Source organism: Vulpes vulpes, chromosome 13 (genome assembly GCF_048418805.1).
Source record: "Vulpes vulpes isolate BD-2025 chromosome 13, VulVul3, whole genome shotgun sequence".
Lineage (NCBI taxonomy): Eukaryota > Metazoa > Chordata > Mammalia > Carnivora > Canidae > Vulpes > Vulpes vulpes.
This window is the reverse complement of record NC_132792.1, coordinates 102,052,033-102,076,465: the sequence shown is the minus strand read 5'-3', so window position 1 is coordinate 102,076,465 and position 24,433 is coordinate 102,052,033. Positions and strand designations below refer to the sequence as shown.

At 38.2% G+C, this 24,433-nt stretch overlaps 1 protein-coding gene across 9 annotated transcripts in view; it reads left to right on the top strand.

The window, feature by feature from the left end:
• Positions 1–999: 999 nt before the first annotated feature.
• Positions 1,000–24,433, top strand: part of DSC2 (desmocollin 2) — a 36,936-nt gene continuing 13,502 nt past the window's right edge. For 2 of the 9 annotated variants that reach the window (XR_011996214.1, XM_072732113.1), the window contains exons 1-11: positions 1,126–1,494; positions 7,686–7,770; positions 8,851–9,047; positions 9,994–10,113; positions 11,372–11,527; positions 15,403–15,547; positions 16,468–16,634; positions 20,572–20,706; positions 20,936–21,121; positions 22,841–23,097; positions 23,210–23,352. Coding sequence is in view for 8 of the 9 variants with exons in the window: in XM_072732113.1 (XP_072588214.1) it covers positions 1,426–1,494; positions 7,686–7,770; positions 8,851–9,047; positions 9,994–10,113; positions 11,372–11,527; positions 15,403–15,547; positions 16,468–16,634; positions 20,572–20,706; positions 20,936–21,121; positions 22,841–23,097; positions 23,210–23,352 (1,660 nt within the window). In the remaining variant the exon portion in view is untranslated. Of the gene's footprint in view, positions 1,495–1,609; positions 1,767–7,685; positions 7,771–8,850; positions 9,048–9,993; positions 10,114–11,371; positions 11,528–15,402; positions 15,548–16,467; positions 16,635–20,571; positions 20,707–20,935; positions 21,122–22,840; positions 23,098–23,209; positions 23,353–24,433 lie in introns of those variants that run through there. The other 7 variants (XM_072732114.1, XM_072732117.1, XM_072732115.1 and 4 more) reach the window with 6 other exon arrangements.

The window sequence follows — 24,433 nt, the reverse complement described above, 5'->3', positions numbered from 1 at the left end:
CAGGCCTATTTTATTAGCCAAAGTTCAATGATATATTTTGTGGCTATGGAAATAACAGAATAGCTCACTATGTGTCATTCATTAATAGAAAAGAGCATGGGACTAATACATAGAATGTAAGCCATGTAGTGCTTGACGTTACTTTTGAGTTTGGCTGTATGTCAGTATTATAATAGTTTTGACTCTGTGAATAATGGTATAGGATGGTACCTGTTTTCAGGAATGGAAATGGTGTGAGTGACATGGTAGGCTTTTCAAACAGGTTTCTCCAAACATCCGAGGGGAGAGGAACCAAATGAAATGGAACCGACAGGTTTCTCCTTTGTGGTCAGGCTTTTCCTGGTTTAAGCCAGTAGTTGAAAAGAGGTGCAGGAAGGTGAGTCACGAGGCCCTGTCATTGTTTTCTGGAGGGCACAAGCATATTGCTTTCATATTTTAGTCATCTAGGCTAAGGACTGCAGAAATTTAAGTAAACCGCAAACCAAACATAAATTGTGTCCCATTCTATTTCTTTTCTCACTGCAAATTCTGGTTTTGGTGGTAGGAAAGGAAGAGTGAAATCTCCAGTAGGTGTTTAGGAGACAGGTACAAGGTCAGGGGGTGGCTTTACCTTGGGACAAGGGAAGGTTTTGGAGTAGAGCCATAGCGCACATTTAGTCAACATCTAGGATCTGGAGGGATGCGTTTTCTGTAGTAGCTTACCCTTGATTTTGTTAATTTTTTTTTTGTAGCCTGGAATCCCTTAGGTAATTAATTAACGTCTTTAACTCATGGTAATTTTCTTGCATCTCTGCTCTATGGGCCATGCAATTTCTAAAACCAAAGAGAGGCGTGCCACGGAAGAAAGCCCTCTCTTCTGAACCGCACCTTGGACGTCTGCGGGACGGGGCTGCCGCTGAGGTCCCCGCTGAGCTCCAGCCGGGAGGCCCCGCGGCCCCGAGCTCGCAGCCGCGGGGCCGAGAGGGCAGCGCGCGGGGCGGGGCGGGGCCGGGAGCGCCCGGGGAGTGAGTCTTGCCACCGTCAGGGCTCCGGCTGGGCAGGGCCGGCGGCCGATCTCCCAGGCGGACACCGGGGCGGGGGAGGGGGTGATGGGGCATATAGGTGGCGACCGCGGCTGAGAACCCTAGCGCGGGTGACTGGGCGGCGGCGACGGCGGTTCCCACCTGCTGCGCTCCTCCAGAAATGAAGACTTGAGAAAAGAGCGAGGAGGGGCCGATCCGTGTCCTTCGGCCGCGCCTGGAGCCCCACCCCCGGCCAGAGGAAAAGCCCCTTGGCTGCGCGGCGGGCGCCTCCGAGAAACCCTCGCAGCCCTCCGCGCTCCGGCCTCGCCGAGCCCGCCCAGCCCGCCCAGCCCGCCGCGGGCGCGTCCGCAGGGGGAGCTCGCCGGGCCCCGCAGGGGGAGCTCGCCGGGCCCCGCAGGGCCCCATGGCGCCAGCCCGCGCCACCCGCTCCGCCAGCGGAGCCCTCCGCGCGCAACTGCTGCTGACCCTCGCGGTGAGTGGCCGCGGCCGCCTGGGGGGCGCGGGGGCGCGGGGGCGCGGGGGCGCGGGGGCGGGCGCGGGGGCGCGGCCGGGGTTCCGGGGCCGCCGCCGGGCTGCTCCCGGGGCGCAGCGGAAACGGGGGCAGGTTGCCAGCACGAGGCGGGCGGCCTGGGCGCCGCGATCCCGGAGGCGGGGAGGAGGGTGTCGGCCGCAGATGTAATCGGCGCGGGCGGCGGGAGACGCAGACGCCAGCCGCAAACGCCCATCCCAGACCGTGGCCTCTGGGTAGGAGCGGGCCGCGCGGCTCGTGGGGCGCCTGCCGTCGGGGGGAGGCGCGGGCGCTCCTGCCCGGGGGAGGCCGGCGCGGAGGCCCCGGCGGGAAGCGCTCGCCTGGGTCCGAGGGAGGGCGGGGGGCGCCCTTCCAGGGGCCGCTCGCAGTGGGGGTGCGCGCGCAGGAGACGGTGCAGGGGCGGGCCCTGGGTGACCCTTCCTGTGGTCCCGTTGTTTGTCGGCCTGTGCGGATGCCTTCATCTTGACCTTTTTTTTTTTTTTTTTAAAAAGATTTTGTTTATTTATTCATGAGAGACACAGAGAGAGAGAGGCAGAGACACAGGCAGAGGGAGAAGCAGGCTCCATGCAGGGAGCCCGACGTGGGACTCGATCCTGGGACCCCAGGATCAGGCTCTGGGCTGAAGGCAGCGCGAAACCGCTGAGCCACCCCGGCTGCCCCACCTTCATCTTTTAGGGAAATGTTCGTCCGGATGTCTTGTGCACAGAGGCATCGAGAGTCTCTTCCTAGGCCCTCTGGCTCTGACTTCTTTCCCATGTTAAGGAACACTGTAGCAGTGACTCCACGCACCCAATCTTCGGAGCGAGAAGGGGTGGTTTTATTTGGGGAGGGACAGTCCCCCTCACTGGCAGAAGAGACTGGGATCTCAGGGCCGGGCCAGGGCAGGGGGAGTGAGGGGGAGGCAGAAGGTAGGGGAATTCAAAGCCGATGGACAGCCCCTGGGAGAGTTTGGGATCAGAGGTTTCCCAGACTGGATTTCCTGAGTCCCCTAGGAAGAGAAAAATTAAATAGACCAGGTGCCAAAGAGTGCTCAACCCGGTGTGACCTTTCCTGTTGAGCCCCAAGTTCTCTGAAGGAGGGGCACCCGGGTGACTCAGGTCCTGATCCCTGGGTCCTGGAGTCAAGTCCCACATCAGGTTCCATGCAGGGAGCTTGCTTCTCCCTCTGCCCTCTGCCTATGTCTCTGTGTCTCTCATGAATAAATAAATAAAATCTTAAAAAAAAAAAAAAAAGTTCCCTGAAGGACAAGGGGACACACCTGAAGAACAGACAGCAGGAAGATTCCTTCTGGGAGTGCTGGAACAGGGGGGAGGAAATACTCACTTCACTTCTCAACTGCTCTTAGTTGACGGTGAATTCTTTAAATTTTTAAGCCCCGAAATTGTCGTTGTTACTATCATTAACGTCTTTCTCTAGGAATCCTATGGACTCAAACCCTTTGTTAAGTTCCCAGGGCACATTGGTATCACAGAAAGCGCCAGGTGCATAGCAATTAATATTTTACCGTTCAGAAAACTAAGAATGGAATAAATAACGGTTGCAAAATATGTAGTCAATGACAAAGAAACAACTTTGGTTAGATCCCTAATAAAATTGCCACTTCTTTTTAAACCACTGGCCATCATTCTTTGAAGGAAAAGGAGTAATTAAGCTTGGACAATAATACGTATGGGCAATAAATAGCATTGCTTCACATATGCTTACGCACAAAACTTTCTCTGTGTGATCTCAGATCCTTTTGAGAAGAAAAACAATAAAGTATATAAATGAAAGGGGATTCTTTCCTCATTCCTTGGTTTATTCCTAATCTATTCCCAATCCTCATTCCTTGGCTTTTCTTAGCTTCAAAGCTGGTTTAGCCAGAAGTGGGATAGATAGAAAAAAGCGCTGGCTCTGGGTACACCCCTTATCCTGCTACATTCTAGCTGGAAGGTGTGGTGTGAGTTCTTCAGGTTGTTCTGGTGTTCGTGTGCATATCTGGGCAAAGTCCTGCCAGCCTCAGACGGTTCTTGTGGTTGGGAGCCTCAAGTATGATAGATGTGTAAAGAGCATTTGAGTAGAAGATATTATTAAATAAGAGTGAACAATTCCTATTCACTGGAGAAACACCCTTTACATTTCCTTCTCTCCGTGTACCCAATTAATCCTTCGCTATTCCACGAATGGGCTTCTCCTGCTTCCTGATATCGTTTTTACCTCACACATGTCTTAACCATTTGAACTCTGGTTTCTACCTAAACACCGAATTAGGCTGCTCGCTTTCTAAGGTCATAGGGATCTCCCTTGCTAATTATAAACCATTCCTTATAGGATTCCACCGTGTAGATTGTGCCTTTATTGAAACTCACTCCCTTTTTTCTTTTGACCTTTCTGTTTCTGACTACTCAGAATGAGAATCTCTATTCTAGGTCCTGTCCTTGAATAGGACTTAGTATAAGTAGTATAAGTAGTATAGGTGCCTTATACTAATAGGACTTAGTATAAGTAGTATAGGTGCCTCCTTATACTGAATTTGTTAGTTGGGATGTCTTCCTCGAACAGTAAGTCTATGTCTACCTAATATGATGTGTGACACAGCAGTTATTATCTTCTCAAACAATGCTGCTTTTCTTGAGTCCTGTATTTCAGTGAATGACACTACCATACACCTTGTTGCTCAGGTAGGAAGTTTGGAAGCTGTTTGTTTTTCCTTCTTCACTGCTCCCCTCCCCCAATCCATCATTAAGTCCCATTAAATCTACATTCAGAGTTACCTTGCGGATATCTCTGCTTCTGTACATCACCTCTGCTATTACTTTTTGCTATTACAAATAATGTCACAGTGAATAAAGTTGTGTGTTGAACCCATACCTCATGCAGAGCACCACAGAAGAAGTCCAAACAGATGAAAGATTTGTATGTAACATATGATACCATACAGATAATAGGAGACATGGTGAATTCCTATTTAAGTTGGAGTCAAGAAGGCCTATCTATGGTTCACATGGCTTAGATTTCAAAAGCCATTTATTAATATCGAGAAAAGCAATTATATTGTTATAATAATTAATGTAAATATATTATTAATAATATAAATCAATTATATTAAGACATATATACACTTGTCCATGGCAAAAAAAACCCAAACCAAACCAAAGTATTAAAAGCAAAGTCAAAGGTAACTCAAATTGGAAAAAGAAATGCAGATCATATTTTAAAAGGCTTATCTACAAGTATATAAAGAGCTCTCATAAATTAAATAGTCCAGCATGAGCATGGATGTGAGAAGGTGCCATAAAGTAATAAAAATGGCCCATAAAAGAAGATCTGTGTCATTTCTGGGCTTCACGTATTCCATTTCTATGTTTGGAACATATAAGCTCTTGGCATGGCTAATATATAGCCCCTCTTCTGGTGACCTCCTCTGGCTCTTAGATGAGGCCAGTTCCCCTGCTATCCTATAGCATCCTGTATCTCTCTCTTAGAGCATTTATCCTCCTTTATTGAAATTACAACTATATCTTATCCTTGAACTCAATGTTTCATGAAGATTGGGTTTATTGCTCTGTGTCTGGTACATAGTAGACATTCAGTAATGTTAGTAAATATTAGTTAAATGCATAAATGAATGGATGTCCGGGATACTGTTCTCTAAAGTATTGACATAATCTGACATTTCTCACCTTCTCTGTCTGCTCTTTTTTTTTTTTTTTTTTTTTGCTCTTTTTATCTTAGTCTAAGTCACCATTCTCCCTCTCTTAGATTTCTTTTTTTCTTTTTTCAAGATTTATTTATTTATTTATTTATTTATTTATTTATTTATTTATTTATGATAGACAGAGAGAGAGAGAGAGAGAGAGAGAGAGAGAGGGAGAGACACAGGCAGAGGGAGAAGCAGGCTCCATGCCGGGAGCCCGATGCGGCATTTGATCCCGGGTCTCCAGGATCGCGCCCTGGGCCAAAGGCAGTTGCCAAACCGCTGCGCCACCCAGGGATCTCCCCTGTCTTAGATTTCTGTTGGAACCTCCCAACTGGTCTTCTTGCTTCTACTCTTGCTTCTCTGTAGTCCATTCTCATGGGGCCACCAGAATGAGTCTTTGTAAATGCTCACCACATTATGCCACTCCATAGCTTCTAAACCTATGGCTGCTTCTCTTTGCACTCAGAATAAAATCTGCACTCCCATTATGGCCTTTTAGATCCCACATAATATGTCCATGATTGTCCCTTTAATATCATCTTGTATCACTCTTCCCTCACTGTGCATTCCTTCCATGACTGCCTTTTTGTTCTTTTAACACACCAGGTAAAATCCTCTTCTGGGGTCTTTGTTCTGGTTTTTCTTCCACCTGGAAGACTTTTCCCTATTTAGTGAACTGGTTTGCTTCCTTATTTCATTCAGGCTTCTGGTTTTCCCTTTATCACCTTTTCTCCCTGCTTTAATGTTTATCTTTTGGCATTATATGACCTTTGTGTATTTATTTTTTTGTCTGTCAGTCAACATAAGGTAGTCTCTGTGAGGTCAAGGACTTTGCTTTGTTCACTGCTGAGCATTGCCTTGCGCCTAGTAAGCAACCAGTAAATGGGGGTTGAATGAATAAGTAGATACATGCTTTCAACCACCTTGTATGGACTCTTCACACATCTCGTTTTATTCCTGTTCTAAGATGATACAGCCAACAAACAAACACTCTTCTCAACTTTTAATTTCCAATTAGGCTCTTCACTGTGTCCATCCATTAATTTCCAAATGACATGTAATCACTTCCTATATAATTTAACTTGGATAATTAAATGTATATTGGCATGTGTCATGGAAATAAAATGTGTCTTAGACGTAAATATTTTAATCCAAATTCTAATTTGTGTTTATAGACTTTGTAAATACAGTGTCAGTGCTAGTCAGCTATCTTGCTTTTGGCCAAAAGCCTTTGCAAAACTATAGAATTGTGAGTCTTTCAGAAGTGTGCATTATACAGTTTTAGAACAGAATTAAATTTCAGTGTGTTCAAATACATATTGTATTGGAATTGGTTGCCATAAATCACTAACTCATTTAAAAAATTTTAAGTGGAATGTTTTATAAAATGACCTTACTGATCATTTATGAGAAGATGTGCCTCCAAAATAAATTCATATTTCAAAGTTATATGCTTGTTTGTATGGGGTCATAGATAAATAATCTCCAAGTTGCTCTGTGATAATGAGTTCATGCTTCTCTGTAAAGCATTGGGTTTTGTTTAAGATATTATTGATTTGGTACCATAGCTCATAGGCAATTGACAATTGAAACACTTTGCTGACTCTGGAAATTTGTTTTTGTTTCTCCTTCCTATTCGCATACCTGTGCTGCCTTCCTGAATTGTTACTGTTCTCTGACACAGGGTGTCATTCGTTCCTGGATATACTCACTAAATTAGTCAGTGAATTTACTATTAATTCTTTTTTACAGAATAAGAAACAAAACCCAAGAGGGTAAGGAATTCCTGGATTTTTTTTTTTAAAGATTTATTTATTTATTCATGAGAGACACACACAGAGAGAGGCAGACACAGGCAGAGGGAGAAGCAGGCTCCTCACAGCGAGCCCGATGTGGGACTCGATCCCAGGACCCCGGGATCACGCCCTGGGCCGAAGGCAGATGCTCAACCACGGAGCCACGGAGGAGTCCCGGAATCCTGGATTTTACATGCTTTGTGAAGGAGGGAGCCATGACCCGGAATCATGCCCTGAGCCAAAGGCAGATGCTCAACCGCTGAGCCACTGAGGCATCCCTTGGTCTATTGTTTTATTCTTTGTTTCCATACAATTTTGTCCTGATTTCTACTACAGTGTTATGTTTTGTTTTTTTAAAGTATTTTATTTATTTATTCATGAGAGACACACAGAGAGGCAGAGACATAGGCAGAGGGAGAAGCAGGCTCCATGCAGGGAGCCTGATGTGGGACTCGATCTGAGATCCCGGAATCATGCCCTGAGCCCAAGGCTCTCGCTCAACCGCTGAGCCACCCAGGCGTTCCCAGTGTTATGTTTTTAAATTTTATTTTTCTCATTGTATAAACTAATTTATAATTACACCAATTTCTAATTTATGTAAACTATATGCACACTAAAAGGATATTTTTTAAATGCATAATATTGATTTGATATTTTAGATCTTAACATTTACCTGTGATGCCTGCAAAAAAGTCATACTACATGTCCCCTCCAAACTAGATGCTGAGAAATTTGTCGGTAGAGGTAAGAAACAGATTAAATGTGTAATAAATCTTACTTGATATGATATTGTAAAATTAATGTAATTTTTAGAAGGATAACTATTGGAATTCATAGTTAAAACTAACATAATACATTATCATTTGTAATACATTTGGTGTCATTTCAATAAAAGGAATATTCCTTTTTTTGAAAAACATGATTATATGAAGTAGATAAAAAGATTTAGTTTGAGTAATAAATAATTATTAATATTTATACTAGATGCAAAGTACGGTATACGTGATAACATTCTTCTATGAAGCTGGGAAATAGTATTGAAACTATTTCTTGAGTTTAAAAGTGTTGTTTTTGGATTTAATCATAAAACATTTTGGCTTCTCACCGATATGTATTTCCACATATAGCTTTATATCATTTTTTTGTGTGTGTGTGCAGAAGAGAGAGAAAGGGAGAGAGAGAGAAAGAGTGCATGCACAAGTGCAGGGGAGGGACAGAGGCAGAGGGAGAGAGTATCCTAGGCAGAGGGCCTTGACACAGGGCTGGACCCTACGACCCTGAGATCATGACCTGAGCTGAAGTCGAGTCCCACATTTAACCAACTGAGCCACCCAGACACCCCTTATCAATTAGTTTTTTCACAAAACTCAAAATGTACAAGGAAAGGGCAGACCAGTGAGAACACAGAATATAATGACTAACAGTAGTTACAAAGAGTTAGCTTAAAAACTACTGATTAAGTCTCTAGATTCCCTTTAAGTTCTCACATGTGTTACTCTATAGTTAATTTCAGTTAATAAAGAAAAACTTTTTTTGGTTTGGTATACATATTCAAAAACTGGACCTTACATGCCTTTATTTCAGGACAAATATCTTTTTTTTTTTTAAAGGGTGTAAAGTAGGTATTAGAAGTGATGTATGTGTTTATGCACAGTTTAATTAACCATATAGTTTCATATGTGCTTTTAAAAATGCAACTTTTACAAGAATCAGTGTAATGAATTTTAAGTTTTTGCCCCCCCCCCCAAAATGCATAGATCACTGTTAATACCATATATTGTTTTGTTTTTCCTTACAAATGATTGCTGTGTGTATTTTCTACAGTTAACCTGAAGGAGTGCTTTCAGTCTGCAAATCTGATTCATTCGAGTGATCCTGATTTCCAAATTTTAGAAGATGGTTCAGTCTATACAACAAATGCTGTTTTGTCTTCAGAGGAGAGAAGTTTTAGCATATTACTTTCCAACACTGAGAACCAAGAAGAAAAGAAAATACTTGTTCTTTTACAGCATCAAACTAAGGTATGCCACACTATAGGAATGAAGTATAATGAATTGTTTTCTGCAGCTGTAGCATTACCAGGGAAGATGTGGAATCAGAGAAGATGTGGGATAGCTCAGCTTGGTGAAGAATGGAAACCATCATGAACTTTAAAAGTGTTCAAATGATGGAAAGTCACCACATCAGTTATTCTAGGTTGTAATTCCTTTTCATTTGGGACATGAATGGAGAAATGGGGATGCTGCAGCATGAGAACTTGAGATCAGGTACAAAGACACATTGCTTGATCTTTCCTTTCAAAACACAAGTTTTGAAACTCTATCTCTAGAGGTCTTCTGTGTCTCGGACAGCATAATTTGTAGTCTTAAACAGTAAATGGCTGTGTTAGTTTGAGGTCAAGACCTCACACATGCTTCCTGTATTCTGGTACTAGAGATCCAGATGACTTCTGTTCAACCATTGGCCATTATTCACTGCAGCAGCTTGAGAGTTATCACCCTTTTTTTTCTCCTCATTCTGACACAGATCTCTCTTTTGGCCTGTGGCTCTTCCTAGCTGCTGGTGAGTGGAAGGTGCATATGCTGGATTTAGAAGGTCATTCAACTGTATATTCCTTTCTCTTGCATCTCTCTCCTCCCATGGTTTTGCATGTATGCAGTATGGCAGCAGTAACATTGGTTTTGTTTTGTTTTGTTTTTAAAATTTGCTTCTAGGCTTCCAATTCCATCTCTTTTTCTTCCATATTTGTACCAAGTTATTTTCTCAAGAGGATTGATGTAATAACAGTTAAGACAGTTATTATTTTTTTGTTACCTTTTTGCAGTGTTGATATTTAGTTTGGTTTTCAAGCACGACCATGGTCTTACACCTTCCCAGTTAATCCTCATGAGAGATGTGTCAGAATTCCAACGTTTGTGAATAAAGTAATCATTGACTTTATTTTTTTTTCCTGTGTTCTAAATTGAGGTACTAAAGAAAAGACATTCTAAAGAAAAAGTTCTAAGACGTGCCAAGAGAAGATGGGCTCCTATTCCTTGTTCAATGCAAGAGAATTCTTTGGGTCCTTTCCCACTTTTTCTTCAACAGGTACAATTTACTATACTTTCACTGTGAAAGTCAATGATTTCCTTTTTTTTTAAATTTGGACAATGAATATGCAGTTATTTTAAAAACAGTTGCATATGAATACATCAGTATGTGTATTATATGTTTCAATAAATGGATATAAATATATATTTTTATACTAGCATACAGTTTTTTGTAGTTTAGTCATGCAAAGACCATTTATGAAATTGTAAAACCCATCTAGCACTCTCAAACACATGGTTCCTTAATGAATTTTCATGTTAGCAAGCGTGTTGCCTGGACATAGTCTAGCAACCCCCATATTCCATAATAGATGAAATTGCTGACACAAAGACAAATGCCATGAAGGGGAAAAGACACATACATCCTTTCTATTGTTTTTCCTCAAGTCCAATACTTAAATCATACTGGATCCATATTTTCTCTCTCTTTTAACTTTTAGTAGCAACCTCAGCAAATCTTGCCTTCTTCCAATATCCACAGTCACTACCATTCAATCTTTGACTTAGGTTTCTTTTTTTTCTCAGTTCTTGAAATTTGAGAGAGAACTCTTCTTTATTTCCTACCAACAAATTTAATGTAGCTGAGAGAAGAGCATATTAAATTTGGGAAAGAAATAATTTGAAAATAATTGTTAGTCATCCTGACATACAGTTAAGATCTTACTAAGAGGATCAAAAGAACGAGGGGAAATACTGGCTTTTACCAGAATATAACACTTACCAGGATATTATGTCATTTCTATTCTCACTCATATCCATTTCCACCCCTTCTTTCACTTCAGCTTCTATAGTAAAAAAGATGCTGACAAATAGCAGAAACTAATTAAGGAAGGCATTTCCCATGTTTTTGTCCTGTAGACAGTAATTTAAACCGAGTGTCTCAGATGTTATGTATAATAAAAACTCAAGCTTAAAAAATTGACAAAAGGGTAATTTTTCACGCTCAGAATACTTTTTCTCTGACAGTTAAAGTCTTAAATGTTTGGTCCACATAGGATCCATTTAGCCTTTAAAGCATTTCTCAGTTATTCTGGAAAACTAAGACACTACTACATTGTTGTCCTCATGCCTTGCTCTTGAAATTTCTCAGTTATGAGTCTTCCTTATTTTATTGCTATTTCTTACTCATACATGATAATATAGGGGACAGTTACTTATTGCAACAAACATGGCGACGTGATTGGAGAAATATATATAGATGAAAGTTTTGCTGAAATAAAAATTTGTCTCTTATGCATATAATATCTACTTTTTAGATTCAATCTGACACCGCACAAAACTACACTATATTCTATTCCATAAGAGGACCTGGGGTGGACCGAGAACCTAAGAATTTATTTTATGTAGAGAGAGATACTGGAAATCTGTTTTGTACTCGTCCTGTAGATCGTGAGGAATATGAATCCTTTGAGGTAAAGTCTGAAGTTTACATATTGCATTAATGATTATTAAGCTTGGCTATTTAATCTCTCATTCTCAATTTATTTACCTTTTTCTATTCTCTGAGCTTGTTGTCTATGCTCTGGTTACATCTGATAGCACAAATTTGAAACAAAAAGAAATACCATTAGATTCTTAGATTGATCTTGGTATGGTAATGTTACTTTTTAAAAAAGATTTTATTTATTTATTTATTTATTTTAGAGAGAAAGAGAGAGAGAGAGAGAGATCCTGAGTAGGGAGGGGGAGCAGAGGGAGAGGGAAAGAATCTCATACAGACTCCACACTGAGCACAGTGTCCTACACAAGACTCAATCTCACAACCTCACAACCTCACAACCCTGAGATCATGACCTGAGCTGAAACCAAGAGTCAGATGCTAACCAACTGAGTCACTGAGGCACCCCTAGAATTGAACATTTAGTTTAGAATTGCTACAAGATGGCCTTCTAAGTACTTGAGATATTCTACTTTCTCTGAGAACTGTTATGAGAAAAATTGGAATTGAAATTCATATTATAAAATTAAGAGAAAGAAATTGCATTCCACGCGAAATTTATAGCTGTGCATTTATTCTATTTCTGACTTTCCCTTTTTTTTTAAAATTTTTATTTACTTATGATAGTCACAGAGAGAGAGAGAGGCAGAGACATAGGCAGAGGGAGAAGCAGGCTCCATGCGCCGGGAGCCCGATGTGGGATTCAATCCCGGGTCTCCAGGATCGCGCTCTGGGCCAAAGGCAGGCGCCAAACCGCTGCGCCACCCTGATTTTCCCTTTTTAAATTAAAAAACCCTCTGACTTTCCCTTTTTAAATTAAAAAATCCTCATGAAGAGAATTATCTAAATATAACTACCAATATGCATAAAATTCTACTTACTAAGAATAGTAAGATAATATAGTAAGTAATAAGATAATATTCTAGTTAACTGTACCTGGGGAGTTTGGAGTTCTAAGAGTCCAAAGTTAACAAAGATCCAGAAAGTGATATTGAAAATCTATGCACAAAAAAAAAAAAAAAAATCTATGCACCTGAAACTTTAAAACAAAACAAAATAATAGAGAAATGGAAAGATTTCAGGCTCACGCGTTGGAAGAACAAATATTGTTAAAATGTCTATACTATGCAAAGCAATCTATAGATTTAATGCAGTCACTATCAAAACACCAGCAGCATTTTTCACAGAACTAGAACAAACAGTCCAAAAATTTTTATAGAACAACAAAAGACCTTGAATAGTTAAAGCAGTCTTGAAAAAGAAAAAAAAAACCCAGATTTCAAGTTATATTACAATGCTGTACTAATCGGGGCACCTGGCTGCCTCATTTGGTGAAACATGTGACTTGATATCAGGGTTGTGAGGTTAAGCTGATGCTGGGTGTAGAGATTACTTAAAAAAATCTTTAAAAATAAACAAAGTTATACTAATCAGAACAATATAGTATTGGCATAAAAATAGAGACATATCTGGAGATCCCTGGGTAGCTCAGCGGTTTGGCGCCTGCCTTCGGCCCAGGGGGTGATTCTGGAGTCCCGGGATCAAGTTCCACATCGGGCTCCTGCATGGAGCCTGCTTTTCCCTCTGCCTGTGTCTCTGCCTCTTGCTCTCTCTGTGTCTCTCATGAATAAATGGATGAAATCTTAAAAAGAAAATAGAGACGTATCAATGGAATAGGATAGAAAACCCAAGAAATAAACCCAAACCTACAATTATATGGTCAATTAATCTTCAATAAAGGAAGAATGAATATACAATAGGGAAAAGTCTCTTCAACAAGTGGTGTTGGGAAAACTGGCCAGCTACCTGCAAAAGAATGCAAAAACATGAGAAGAATGAAATTGGAACACTTTCTTATACAATATACAAAGATAAACTCAAAATGGATTACATGTGAGACCTGAAACCATAAAAATCCAAGAACACACAGGCAATAATTTCTCTGATATTGGCCATAGCAACTTTTTTCTAGATATATCTCCTGAGGCAAAGGAAATAAAAGCAAAAACAAACTATTGGAATTACATCAAAATGAAAAGCTTCTACACAATGAAGAAAACAATTAACAAAACCAAAAGGCAACCTATTGAATGGGAGAAGATATTTGTAAATGACATAGATGATAAAGAGTTAGTATCTAAAATACATAAAGAACTTATAAAACTCAACACTCAAAAAACAAATAACCCAATTAAAAATGGACAAAAGGTAGGAACAGATATTTCTCCAAAGAAGACATACAGATGGCCAACAAACACATGAAAAGATGCTCAACATTGCTCATCATCAGGGAAATACAAATCAAAACCACAATAAGATATCACTCTACACCTGTCAGTATGGCTAGAATCAAAACACAGGAAACAACAACTGTTGGTGAGGATGTGGAGAAAAAAGAACCTTCTTCCATTTTTTTAATTAAATATTTTATTTTATATATTTATTTGAGAGAGACAGAGAGAGCGAGCATGTGTTGGGGGAGGGCAGAAGGAGAAGGAGAAGGAGAGGCAGATTACCTTCTGGGCAGGGAGCCCTACACAGGGCTCAATCTCGGGACCCTGAAATCATGATCTGAGCTGAAGTCAAATACTTGACTGATTAAGCTAACTAGGCACATTGAACCTTTTTGCATTTATGATGAGGATGCAGACTGGTGCAGCCACCAAAGGAAACAGTATGGGGATTCCTCAAAAAGTTAAAAATAGAACTATCCACAATCCAGTAATCACACTACTTGGTATCTACCTCAAAAATACAAAAACACTAATTCAAAAGGACACAAGCTCCCCTATGTTTATAGCAGCATTATTTACAAATTATGGAAGCAACTCCGTGTCCAATGATAGATAAGTGAATAAAGAAGAGTGGTATATATATATATATATATATATATATATATATATATATAGTATAAATATATATGGTATAAATATATATATATATTTGCAATGAATTATCATTCAATCATAAGAAAGAATGAAATCTTGCCATTGCAATGACATGATGACATGGATGGAGCTAGAGAATATAATGCTGAATGAAATAAGTTAGTCAGAGAAAGACGAATACCATATAATTTCACTTACTTGGAATTTAAGAAACAAAACAAAAACAGGGATGCCTGGGTGGCCAGTGGTTGAGCGTCTGCCTTTGGCGCAGGGCATGATCCTGGAGTTCCGGGATCGAGTCCCACATTGGGCTCCCTGCATGAAGCCTGCTCCTCCCTCTGCCTGTGTCTCTGCCACTCTCTCTGTGTCTCTCATGAATAAATAAATAAAATATTTAAACAAATAAGAAACAAAACAAGCATGCAAAGGGAAAAATAAAAGAGAGGCAAATCAAGAAACAGACTTAACTAGAGAATAAACTGATGGTTACAGGTGGGTGGGAGGTGAAATAAGTAATGGAGATTAGGAGGGCACTTGTGATGAGCACTGGGTGTTTGTATGGAAGTGTTGAATCACTATAATCCACCTGAAATTGATATAACACTATGTTAACAATGGAGTTAAAATAAGAAATTTAATAAAACAAAGCAAAAAACCCACAAAATAATCTTTAAGACTGTTCTGGGAAAATAATAATAAAAGCTTTAACACTCATCAACAGTACAGCACTAGTAAAGAAACCAAAATTACCTATGTTATTATATTAGATAAACTTAAACAAAATGCTATCGTACACCATGAGATTAACTACCTCCTGTGACATTAAGGTTATGTCCACATCCCCAGACAATAACAAATGGTGAAACTCAGACTGCAATGCTGAACAGTCTCCAAATTAAAGCCAAAGGAAATTGGAACCATATTTTGATTTTGCTTTTTTTCCTTATTTAACTCTTCACAGCTAATTGCCTTTGCCACAACTCCAGACGGATACACTCCAGAACTTCCACTGCCACTGGTAATCAGAATTGAGGATGAAAATGACAACTACCCAATTTTTACAGAAAAAACTTATGTTTTTACAATTTCTGAAAATTGCAGAGTTGGTGCGTATCTACCTTAACAATGTGTGCAAGTTAGTGTTTTAATTCATAAGTTGAATTTCACTTTGGCTATTGGGAGGAAGCATATCCTGCTGGCAAGAACAAGGGACTTGCCAATCAGGGCTGCTGTGGGTGGAATTTGTTCTGCCTTTCACTAGCTGTGTTCTGTAAGACTGGTCAAGTTTCCTGGTCTTGACAAGCCTTATTTCCTTATCTGTAAAATGGGTTATTGATATGCAAGATTGTTATGAAGACTGATGACACATCATAAACCTGAAATGCCAAGCTTAGTGCCCGAAAACTAGAGAAATTACTTGATACATGTTATTTTGCCTTTCTGTGTGAGATAAATACTTTTAAGAGCACACACTCTGAAAAGAATGTCTTTGTGCAATTGAAGTCTTAGCCTTGAAGAGATCTATTGATATTCTGTACTGGTTAAGTGATTGACAATATTCTGAGCATTATCATAAAGATCATTGAAAATAATACAAATGTTTTCTTAAGCTTATGTCAATGGACCATAACAGCTGGAAGTCAGAATGCCATTTTTGAGTCTCCCAGAAAGATCTAACTAAATTAAGAGTTTTGGACAAATTTTTGATCATTTGATCAAATTAAGGGCAGACCTACAAATAGCAAAAGGGTAAAGAGTAGTTAGAATTCTTTTGTCTAGAGATACAAAGGCAATGGAGGGATATTATCAACATTTATAAAAATCATACATTAAATACAATAAATACAGATATGGTCCCCAAATTCAATAATGTTACAATGCTGGGATAATTTTTAAAAATAATACTTCATATAGAAGTCTGCAGATGGCCCAAAAGCTTTTTGAGGTAAATGGAAAGGAGTGAAATAAAAGGAGAGTTGGAAAGGTAAAAGTTTTGGAAATTGAAAAGGATTTTTCCCATATGTAGGTTCTACGGTGGGACAGGTGTGTGCAACTGACAAAGATGAACCTGACACGATGCACACACGTCTCAAATACTCCATCATCGAGCAGTTGCCAGCGTATCCCACACTATTTTCCATGCATCCAACTACAGGCGTGATCACCACGTCCTCATCTCAGCTAGACAGAGAGGTAACATAAATATTAGCAGCCAAAACCTGATTATCACATCGCCATTTAATCATATCTGTATATCTCTGTAGAGCACCTGTGGATTTGTTTGTGAAAAGCATGTTGTAAATCCAATTTTAGAAAAGTTATATTTTAAGTATGCCGATGGAGGTCATTAATTTTGCAATGTGCCAATTTTGAACTGCTAATTTGTTCTCTCTTGAAATATGTATGTTTTACAAAGTCAAGTTTCCCAATATTAACATTTTTATAGTATAGTAGTAAAAACAAGAAACATCAAATGGGAAAAGTGAAACTTTTGAAAATGTGCAGAAATTTGTTATTTACAGATAACAATGTTTCTTTTGTTTTGCCTGTGTCATCCCTTCCCCAACAATCTCATCTATATTCTTCCCCTTATATATTTGATTAAAAGTAAATTTATTTCCCTTTTATCGCTAGTTTACCATTTTCAACTGACTATTTGAAATCCTTATTTGGATGTTTCACAGGTACCAAAGTTGCAACTCATGTAAAATCGAACTCTTTTTTTCCTTCTAAACATGTTTTCTCCTTGCTATGTTTTCTAGTTAAAAAGACATTAATACATTCTTTTCTTGTTGATAATTTTTATATTGACACCTTGAATTTGCATTCTCAAAATTGTATTTGATGATTCCTCTTGTTCCCTCAATCAGATCACTTACTTCCAAAATTGTCTTTGTTTATATTCTGTCCATTTCCACTGTAACTATCCTAATGTAGTGAGTCATTCACATGGTTATTTAACTTTTGCCTCTTCACCAAGCATTTATTCATCTGAATTCTTATAGCAGTTTATCTGGCCTACTTATTACATTTATAATCCTTAAACTATAGTAATACATGTTTGTCAGGTATTTCCTTGATTCCTAAAACTTCATACCAGATTCATTTCATTTTCCTCTCCTTTATCCTCATGGATTAGAGTAGTGGTCCTCAAATTTTCTGGTCTCAGGACCTTTTACAATCTTATGGAAGATTCCAAAGATCTTTTGTTTATGTGAGTTAATATTTATTGATATTTACTCCATTAGCATTTAAAGCTGACACAAGTTTAAAATATTTCTTTATTCACCCATTTTAAAAATCATAAATATATTACATGCTATCATAAATAACATTTTTATTAAAAAATTACATTTTCCAAAACAGTAAATAATTTACTGATAAGACTGAAGCTATAATGCATTTTTCCAAGTATCTTTAATACCTGACTTAATATAAGACTGGTGGAATCTCTTATCTCTTTCTGTATTCAGTTTGTTATAATATGTAGCTTTAGCTAAAATATATAAAGAAAACCCAACATGATATGAAGTTATAAGAGAAAGGAGTATTTTTTTTTTTTTTTTATTCATAAGAGACATAGAGAGGCAGAGGCAGAGGGAGAAGCAGACTCCCTGCAGGGAGCCTGATTCAGGACTCCATCCCAGGACTCTGGGATCATGACCTGAGCCAAAGGCAGGCACTCAACCATTGGGCCACCCAGGCACCCCAAAAGAGGAGTATTTTAATAGTAATTTCACATCATTGTGGCTACTCTTTTGATACTACACCAAAACTTGACAAGTTTTGTTTTGTAAATGCTAGTTTCATAAATGTGTCTTTTGCAGTGGGCATTCTGAAGCCTGTTGTCAATGAGCTTTCATAATTTGTTACATTAAAATCCATGGGTCTATCTTGTACTCTGGGTCGACAATTTACCCATGTATGATTTTGTAACATCATGTGTTGACCATTTGGAAAATAGTTTCACTGAGTTATGTGGATCTTCCATATATTGACACATTCCATTAAGCAATATAGGAAAAAAGTCACCTTCTCACCTCTATTGATACTACAATGGCTGATAAAATTTTTCAAGAAGTCTCATTTTTGTTTGAAACTCCATTTTATCATTGGCAACAAATAGTTTTTTTTCCTTGAAGTGACAGATTCACTTTATGTGTAACAGAATGTCTTCCAGGGCAGCCTGGGTGGCTCAGCAGTTGAGTGCCTGCCTTTGGCCCAGGGCATGATCCTGGAGCCCTGGGATTGAGTCCCACATTGGGCTCCCTGCATAGAGCCTGCTTCTCTCTCTCTGCCTATGTCTCTGCCTCTCTCTGTGTATGTGTCTCTCATGAATAAATAAAATCTTTAAAAAAAATGTCTTCCAAATACACTAGTCTGAATAATGATAGATGTCTTTTATGTAAAAGTGGTATTTTATGGAATAAGAACCCCAAAACAATGGCTAGTTCAGCTCATAAATAATCACACAAGTACCTCCCTTGAGAAGAACATCATGCTATGTTATGTAGCAGAACTGCTTTATTCATACCTCCCATTTCTTCCCTAGACTAATGGGTTGAAATTTAATAAAATTTAGTAAAATTATAATTTTTTACTGCATCTACAAGGACATTTCTAAGTGAAATTTTATTTTATTTTATTATAATTGTATTTTATTTATAAATTCATTTATTTTTACTGTATGTGCCAGTGAAGAATACAGTATCATTTGCAGAATAAATGAATGAATGAATTGCTCTGTATTATAGCTCCAGGAGCTATACAGATTCTTCATAGAATTTATGTGCTTAGGAAAAGCAGAATATAGACCAAGTCCTCTTTTATTATCAAATCTTGAATATCCCTTTCTAATAAGTCAGTTGAAAACATTGGACTAATGAAGGAATCTTGCGGTGTTTTTACTTAAGAGTGCTCTGGAGACACATACTGATGCCAGGATTCCAGCTTTCATCTCTTCACTTCAATCCCTTAAGCGCTTTAAGTGTCACAATTTTTCTTCCATCTGAAGATCTTGCAAGTGCATATTTATGTCCCAAACTTCATTTCTTTTGCTTTTTTATCAGCCAGTTGATTATTTTGAGTAAATCTTAATTAAACAAAATATGTATTTTCTCCTAAAGTATACTAGCATGAGTTTTTAAATGAGGCCAGTATTTTTCAACTCTGCAGATGTGATTATGAGAGAAGAGTAAATCAGGAAAATTATGTGTCAAAAGCATAGAGATAGAGAAATTTTAGTTTTATTTTAGGTAAGACATAAGGGAAAAGAAAGTTTAAGAAGTGATGAAATTAAGAGAAAGGTAAACATTCTTGGTAGAAGGGTAGGATGGTTTTTTACATATTATTTTGTCCTTTGAAAAGAGATGAATTATATAGGAAAGGTATTAGCATCATCATTTTATAGAAGAGAAAATCTAGCTTAAAAAGACTTTTCCAACTGCCAGAAAGATTACATTTGTTATTTTTAGAGTTAGGAAAAGAACCCAAAGCTTCTAAATTCATCCAGAGGGCTTTATTATTAGAGTTGCTTTTAATCCTTTCATGCTTTACTTAGGATAAATGAAACCATTATGAGGAGAAACTATTTTTTTTTCATTAGCAATGAGACTTCCACAATTCCTGATGAATATAAAACCCTAAGAACCAGATTACGTTTTCCATAGAGAGAAAAGAAATTACAGTTCCAGATCTTTCTATAAATGTAAATATTTAAAATCTGCCCTTTTTATGAGAGAGTATTTTACCTCATTATTAAAAGACTGGTATGAGAGTCACTGCTATGTAGTTTTCAACATGAGAATGTATTTTGGATAGGAAATAAAGATTTTGATTAACTGCTAGGCACTTTAAAATGTGCTCATTTACTCACCAGAAAGAGTAAAACCAAAACCAATTTTTCTATATTCTATATAGAGTAGCACTTTAAATTTGAAAAACTAATCTATTTTCATAAATTAATAGAAAATGACTAGTGTGAGGAAATTATTCTTTTGCCAGTACCTAAAAACTATGAAATTTAATGGTGTACTTCTTACATTTTTAATGCAAGAAAAATTACAGAGTGTAAATTAAGATTTCATTTATAATGTTGCTTTCACTCAGTAATGAAATTCTTTCTTTTCAGCTAATTGATAAATACCAGTTGAAAATAAAAGTACAAGATATGGATGGTCAATATTTCGGTTTGCAGACAACTTCAATTTGCATCATTAATATTGATGATGTAAATGACAACTTGCCAACATTTACCCGTACTTCTGTAAGTACATGATAGTAATAAAAGAAAAATGTATGACCCAGTGTTAACTGTTAAACATTCATAACTCCATCCACATCCCATGATTTCAAATGCAGTATCCCCAACCACGTGACAGTTACAATCATGTAAACATAGGCCTTGGAAATTAGAAAAACTGAGTTTGTTTCCCAGAGTGTTCTATTTGTAATAGTTACTAATTAAGGCTCTTTTGTTGTTTTTATTATTTCAGTATGTGGCATCAGTGGAAGAAAATACTGTTGATGTCGAAATCCTCCGTGTTACTGTTGAGGATAAGGATTTAATGAATACTGCGAATTGGAGAGCTAATTATACCATTTTAAAGGGTAATGAAAATGAGAATTTTAAAATAGTAACAGACCCGAAAACCAATGAAGGAATTCTGTGTGTGGTTAAGGTAAGAATAAATTAGTAAATTAGTTCTTTGTATCTTATAATCTCATAGATAAGCATAATAGAGCTTAATAAAAAAAAGGGAATTCTGGTAAATAGAGAAATAAAATAGATATACAGGTAAATATAAATGCTATGTTCTCCATATCTATATTGAGATGAGTATATTCAAATTGGAGAACCTTTTATAAGCTAATGGTATTTAAGATAATATTATATATGTATGTGTGTCCAATAGTATCTACTTTGAAACCAACATCTCTTAATAATTAAAAAATGGGCATAGCTTTGATGCCCATGGGACACTGCCAAATTTCTGTAGCCCATTCTTTCTGTAGCTGGGTCAGGGTGCCTCCACTTATTTATTGAATTTTCCAAATGGTGAGTTATTCCTGGTGAGACCCAGAGGGGCAACATTTGTAGATCTGTTCATCTATACCTAGCATACATTACAGCCTTAGCTTCTCGGTTGAGAATGGGAATCCTCAACCATTCAAAGATGCAAATATTTGTAAAACCTCCTTCTAATACTATTCTGCAACATCTCAGAAGATCTCATTGCTAATTTAGGAGCCAGTTAGCCCCTAAAGCCACCTGAGCTCCTTTTGCTTTGGACACAGTCATAGGCTTATTTCTGCTAAATCTTTGACTAGGGATCCCTGGGTGGTGCAGCGGTTTGGCGCCTGCCTTTGGCCCAGGGCGTGATCCTGGAGACCCGGGATCGAGTCCCACATCGGGTTCCCGGTGCGTGGAGCCTGCTTCTCCCTCTGCCTGTGTCTCTGCTTCTCTCTCTCTCTGTGACTATCATAAATAAATTAAAAATAAAATAAATCTTTAACTAGAACATGATTCTATCCTGGGTTCATGCAGTTTCCCTTTTGTACCTATTCACAAAGAACATGAATTAAAAATGACAAATTCTTTTTCTTGTAAGAAATTGTAATGATGAAAATTAACTGCAGTTTGTGGGTTCATTTCTCTGTTTCAGAACAGCAAAGAAATATCCTTTGAATCCTATCTCTTTCCTCACCTAACTCCTGCCCTAACCCTTCATATCCTAAGAAACAATTTTATCTCTGTGAGGTCCAAGACCTCACAGGATTTCTGTCTTGCAGGAAATGCCTATTACCTATTCTCATTACAACTACATATCAGGCAAGATAAAATAAAAACCTTCCATTAAATTTGGTACTGCCAGTTCTTCAAAAAGTAACTGAGATGGAAGAGCTGAAAAAGGAGAGTGTAATGTCCATAAGCTTTCTATTTTTCCTCTCTGAAAAACATTTGATAAAATTTGGCCTACATTTTCTACTCCAAACCAGGTGCAAATAATTTTATTCATTTCAGAAGGATAGGATAAGCTGTCCCAAAATGAATGTATAGTAGATAACTTTTGGTTAGGGTATGTAGTGTGTGAAGTTATCTCTCAAGGGTTAACCTTGAAACACCTTTTTATTAAATAGTTTTTTAATTCATTATCAGGACCTCTGACATAACTGGCAGTTGAGGAACAGTTTTGGTTTGGTTTGGTTTGGTTTGGTTTTTCTGGTTCCACCCAAATCCTGAATCAGTTGGATTCCCCTCCTCCAATCACCTCTGCGTTTCTGGGTATATATTTAATATTCTCCTGACTATTCTCAAGATTAGTTATGCATGCCAGTTAGCATTGCCAAATATTAGCTGTCTTGAGTTCATTTTCCACACAAATTTTTTTTTCCTGTAGCCCCTGAATTATGAAGAAAGACAACAGGTGGACCTACAGATTGTTGTAGTTAATGAAGCTCCATACTCGAAAGAGGCTAGCTTACGATCTACCATGAGCACAGCAACAGTTACTGTTAATGTAAAAAATCAAGATGAGGGCCCTGAGTGTAGCCCTCGAGTACAAACCATTGAAATTAAAGAAAATGTGCCAGTGGGGACAGAGAATAAAGGATACAAAGCGTATGACCCCGAAACAAGAAGTAGCAGTGGCATAAGGTATCCTGTTTTGGTTAACTCCAAATTTACCATGTTTTTAAAATTCATAATTTGATGCCAAAATTATAATTGGGCCTATGATACAGTTGTTATTTTACTTCATTATTAACAGGTACAGGAGATTAAGTGATCCAAAAGACTGGGTCAGAATAAATGAAAACACAGGAATTGTTACAATTTCCAAAAACCTGGATCGAGAGGCAGAGATGATCAGAGGTGGTATATATAATATTACAATTCTTGCATCAGACAAAGGTAAGAACTTTGTTTCTAAGCCAGCTACATCAGTTTCCCCCTACTTTCATCCTCAGTTCTTAAGCCAACCACATTGATTTTAAGTCAGCTGCATGTATTCTCGAAATATATTTCTCCCTGGAAGACATGGAGCAATTGAAAGGTTTGATGTAGTTTATTAACACATGGATATTTCCTAATTACACCCTCAGTTTTATGTAATTATAAAATTTAGTAATAGAAATACTGGAAACCTTAATTTATTAAAAGTAAACAATCATTGAAAAGTGAGACAGTTACTCTAGTAAAATTAGCTTCAATTTATCTAGTCGTATCTTTTAAAATACTCACTTTGGCAGGAGAGTTCGTTGCAGGGAGCACATACTTATTGCCCCATAGCGCATTCCTAGAAAACTGTTTTTGTCTTTTTACAGGGAACTATCAGTGTACGTGGAGGTTAGAATTCTGATTAAGAACATTATATAAAAATAATCATAGTCATAGTCATGATTAACAGTACCTTATAAAATTAAACACTGTGAATCCATAAAACCATATAAAGTGTAAAATGTTCTATGAGTGCTACAAAATGGAGAGAAATGTGAACACAGTGATTATGAGATCCATATGAGTTACATTTGGCCTTTGTGCATCCGTAAACTAAATATGTTGACTACAGTAAACATCAGTTATTACACTATAGCTTACAGCATTAGAGTCTAGAAGTGATTTTGGAAGATGTTTTAGGTATTTCAGTTCTCTCTAAAGTGAGAAATGGTTTATATCCATTGACTGAATTGGTAAGGTTGTGATTATTATTAATTCAACTCTGATTCATTAAAGACTGTCCCTTAAGGCCTCAGCTTCCTTTATCCCTTTGTCAGGACATGCTTTTTGGTCAAAGGCAGATGAAAATCAAATCTGTTCTTGTTACATTTTCTTTTCTAAGATTTATTTATTTATGATAGACATAGAGAGAGAGAGAGAGAGAGAGAGAGAGAGAGAGAGAGGCAGAGACACAGGAGGAGGGAGAAGCAGGCTTCATGCCGGGAGCCTGATGTAGGACTCGATCCCGGGACTCCAGGATCGCGCCCTGGGCCAA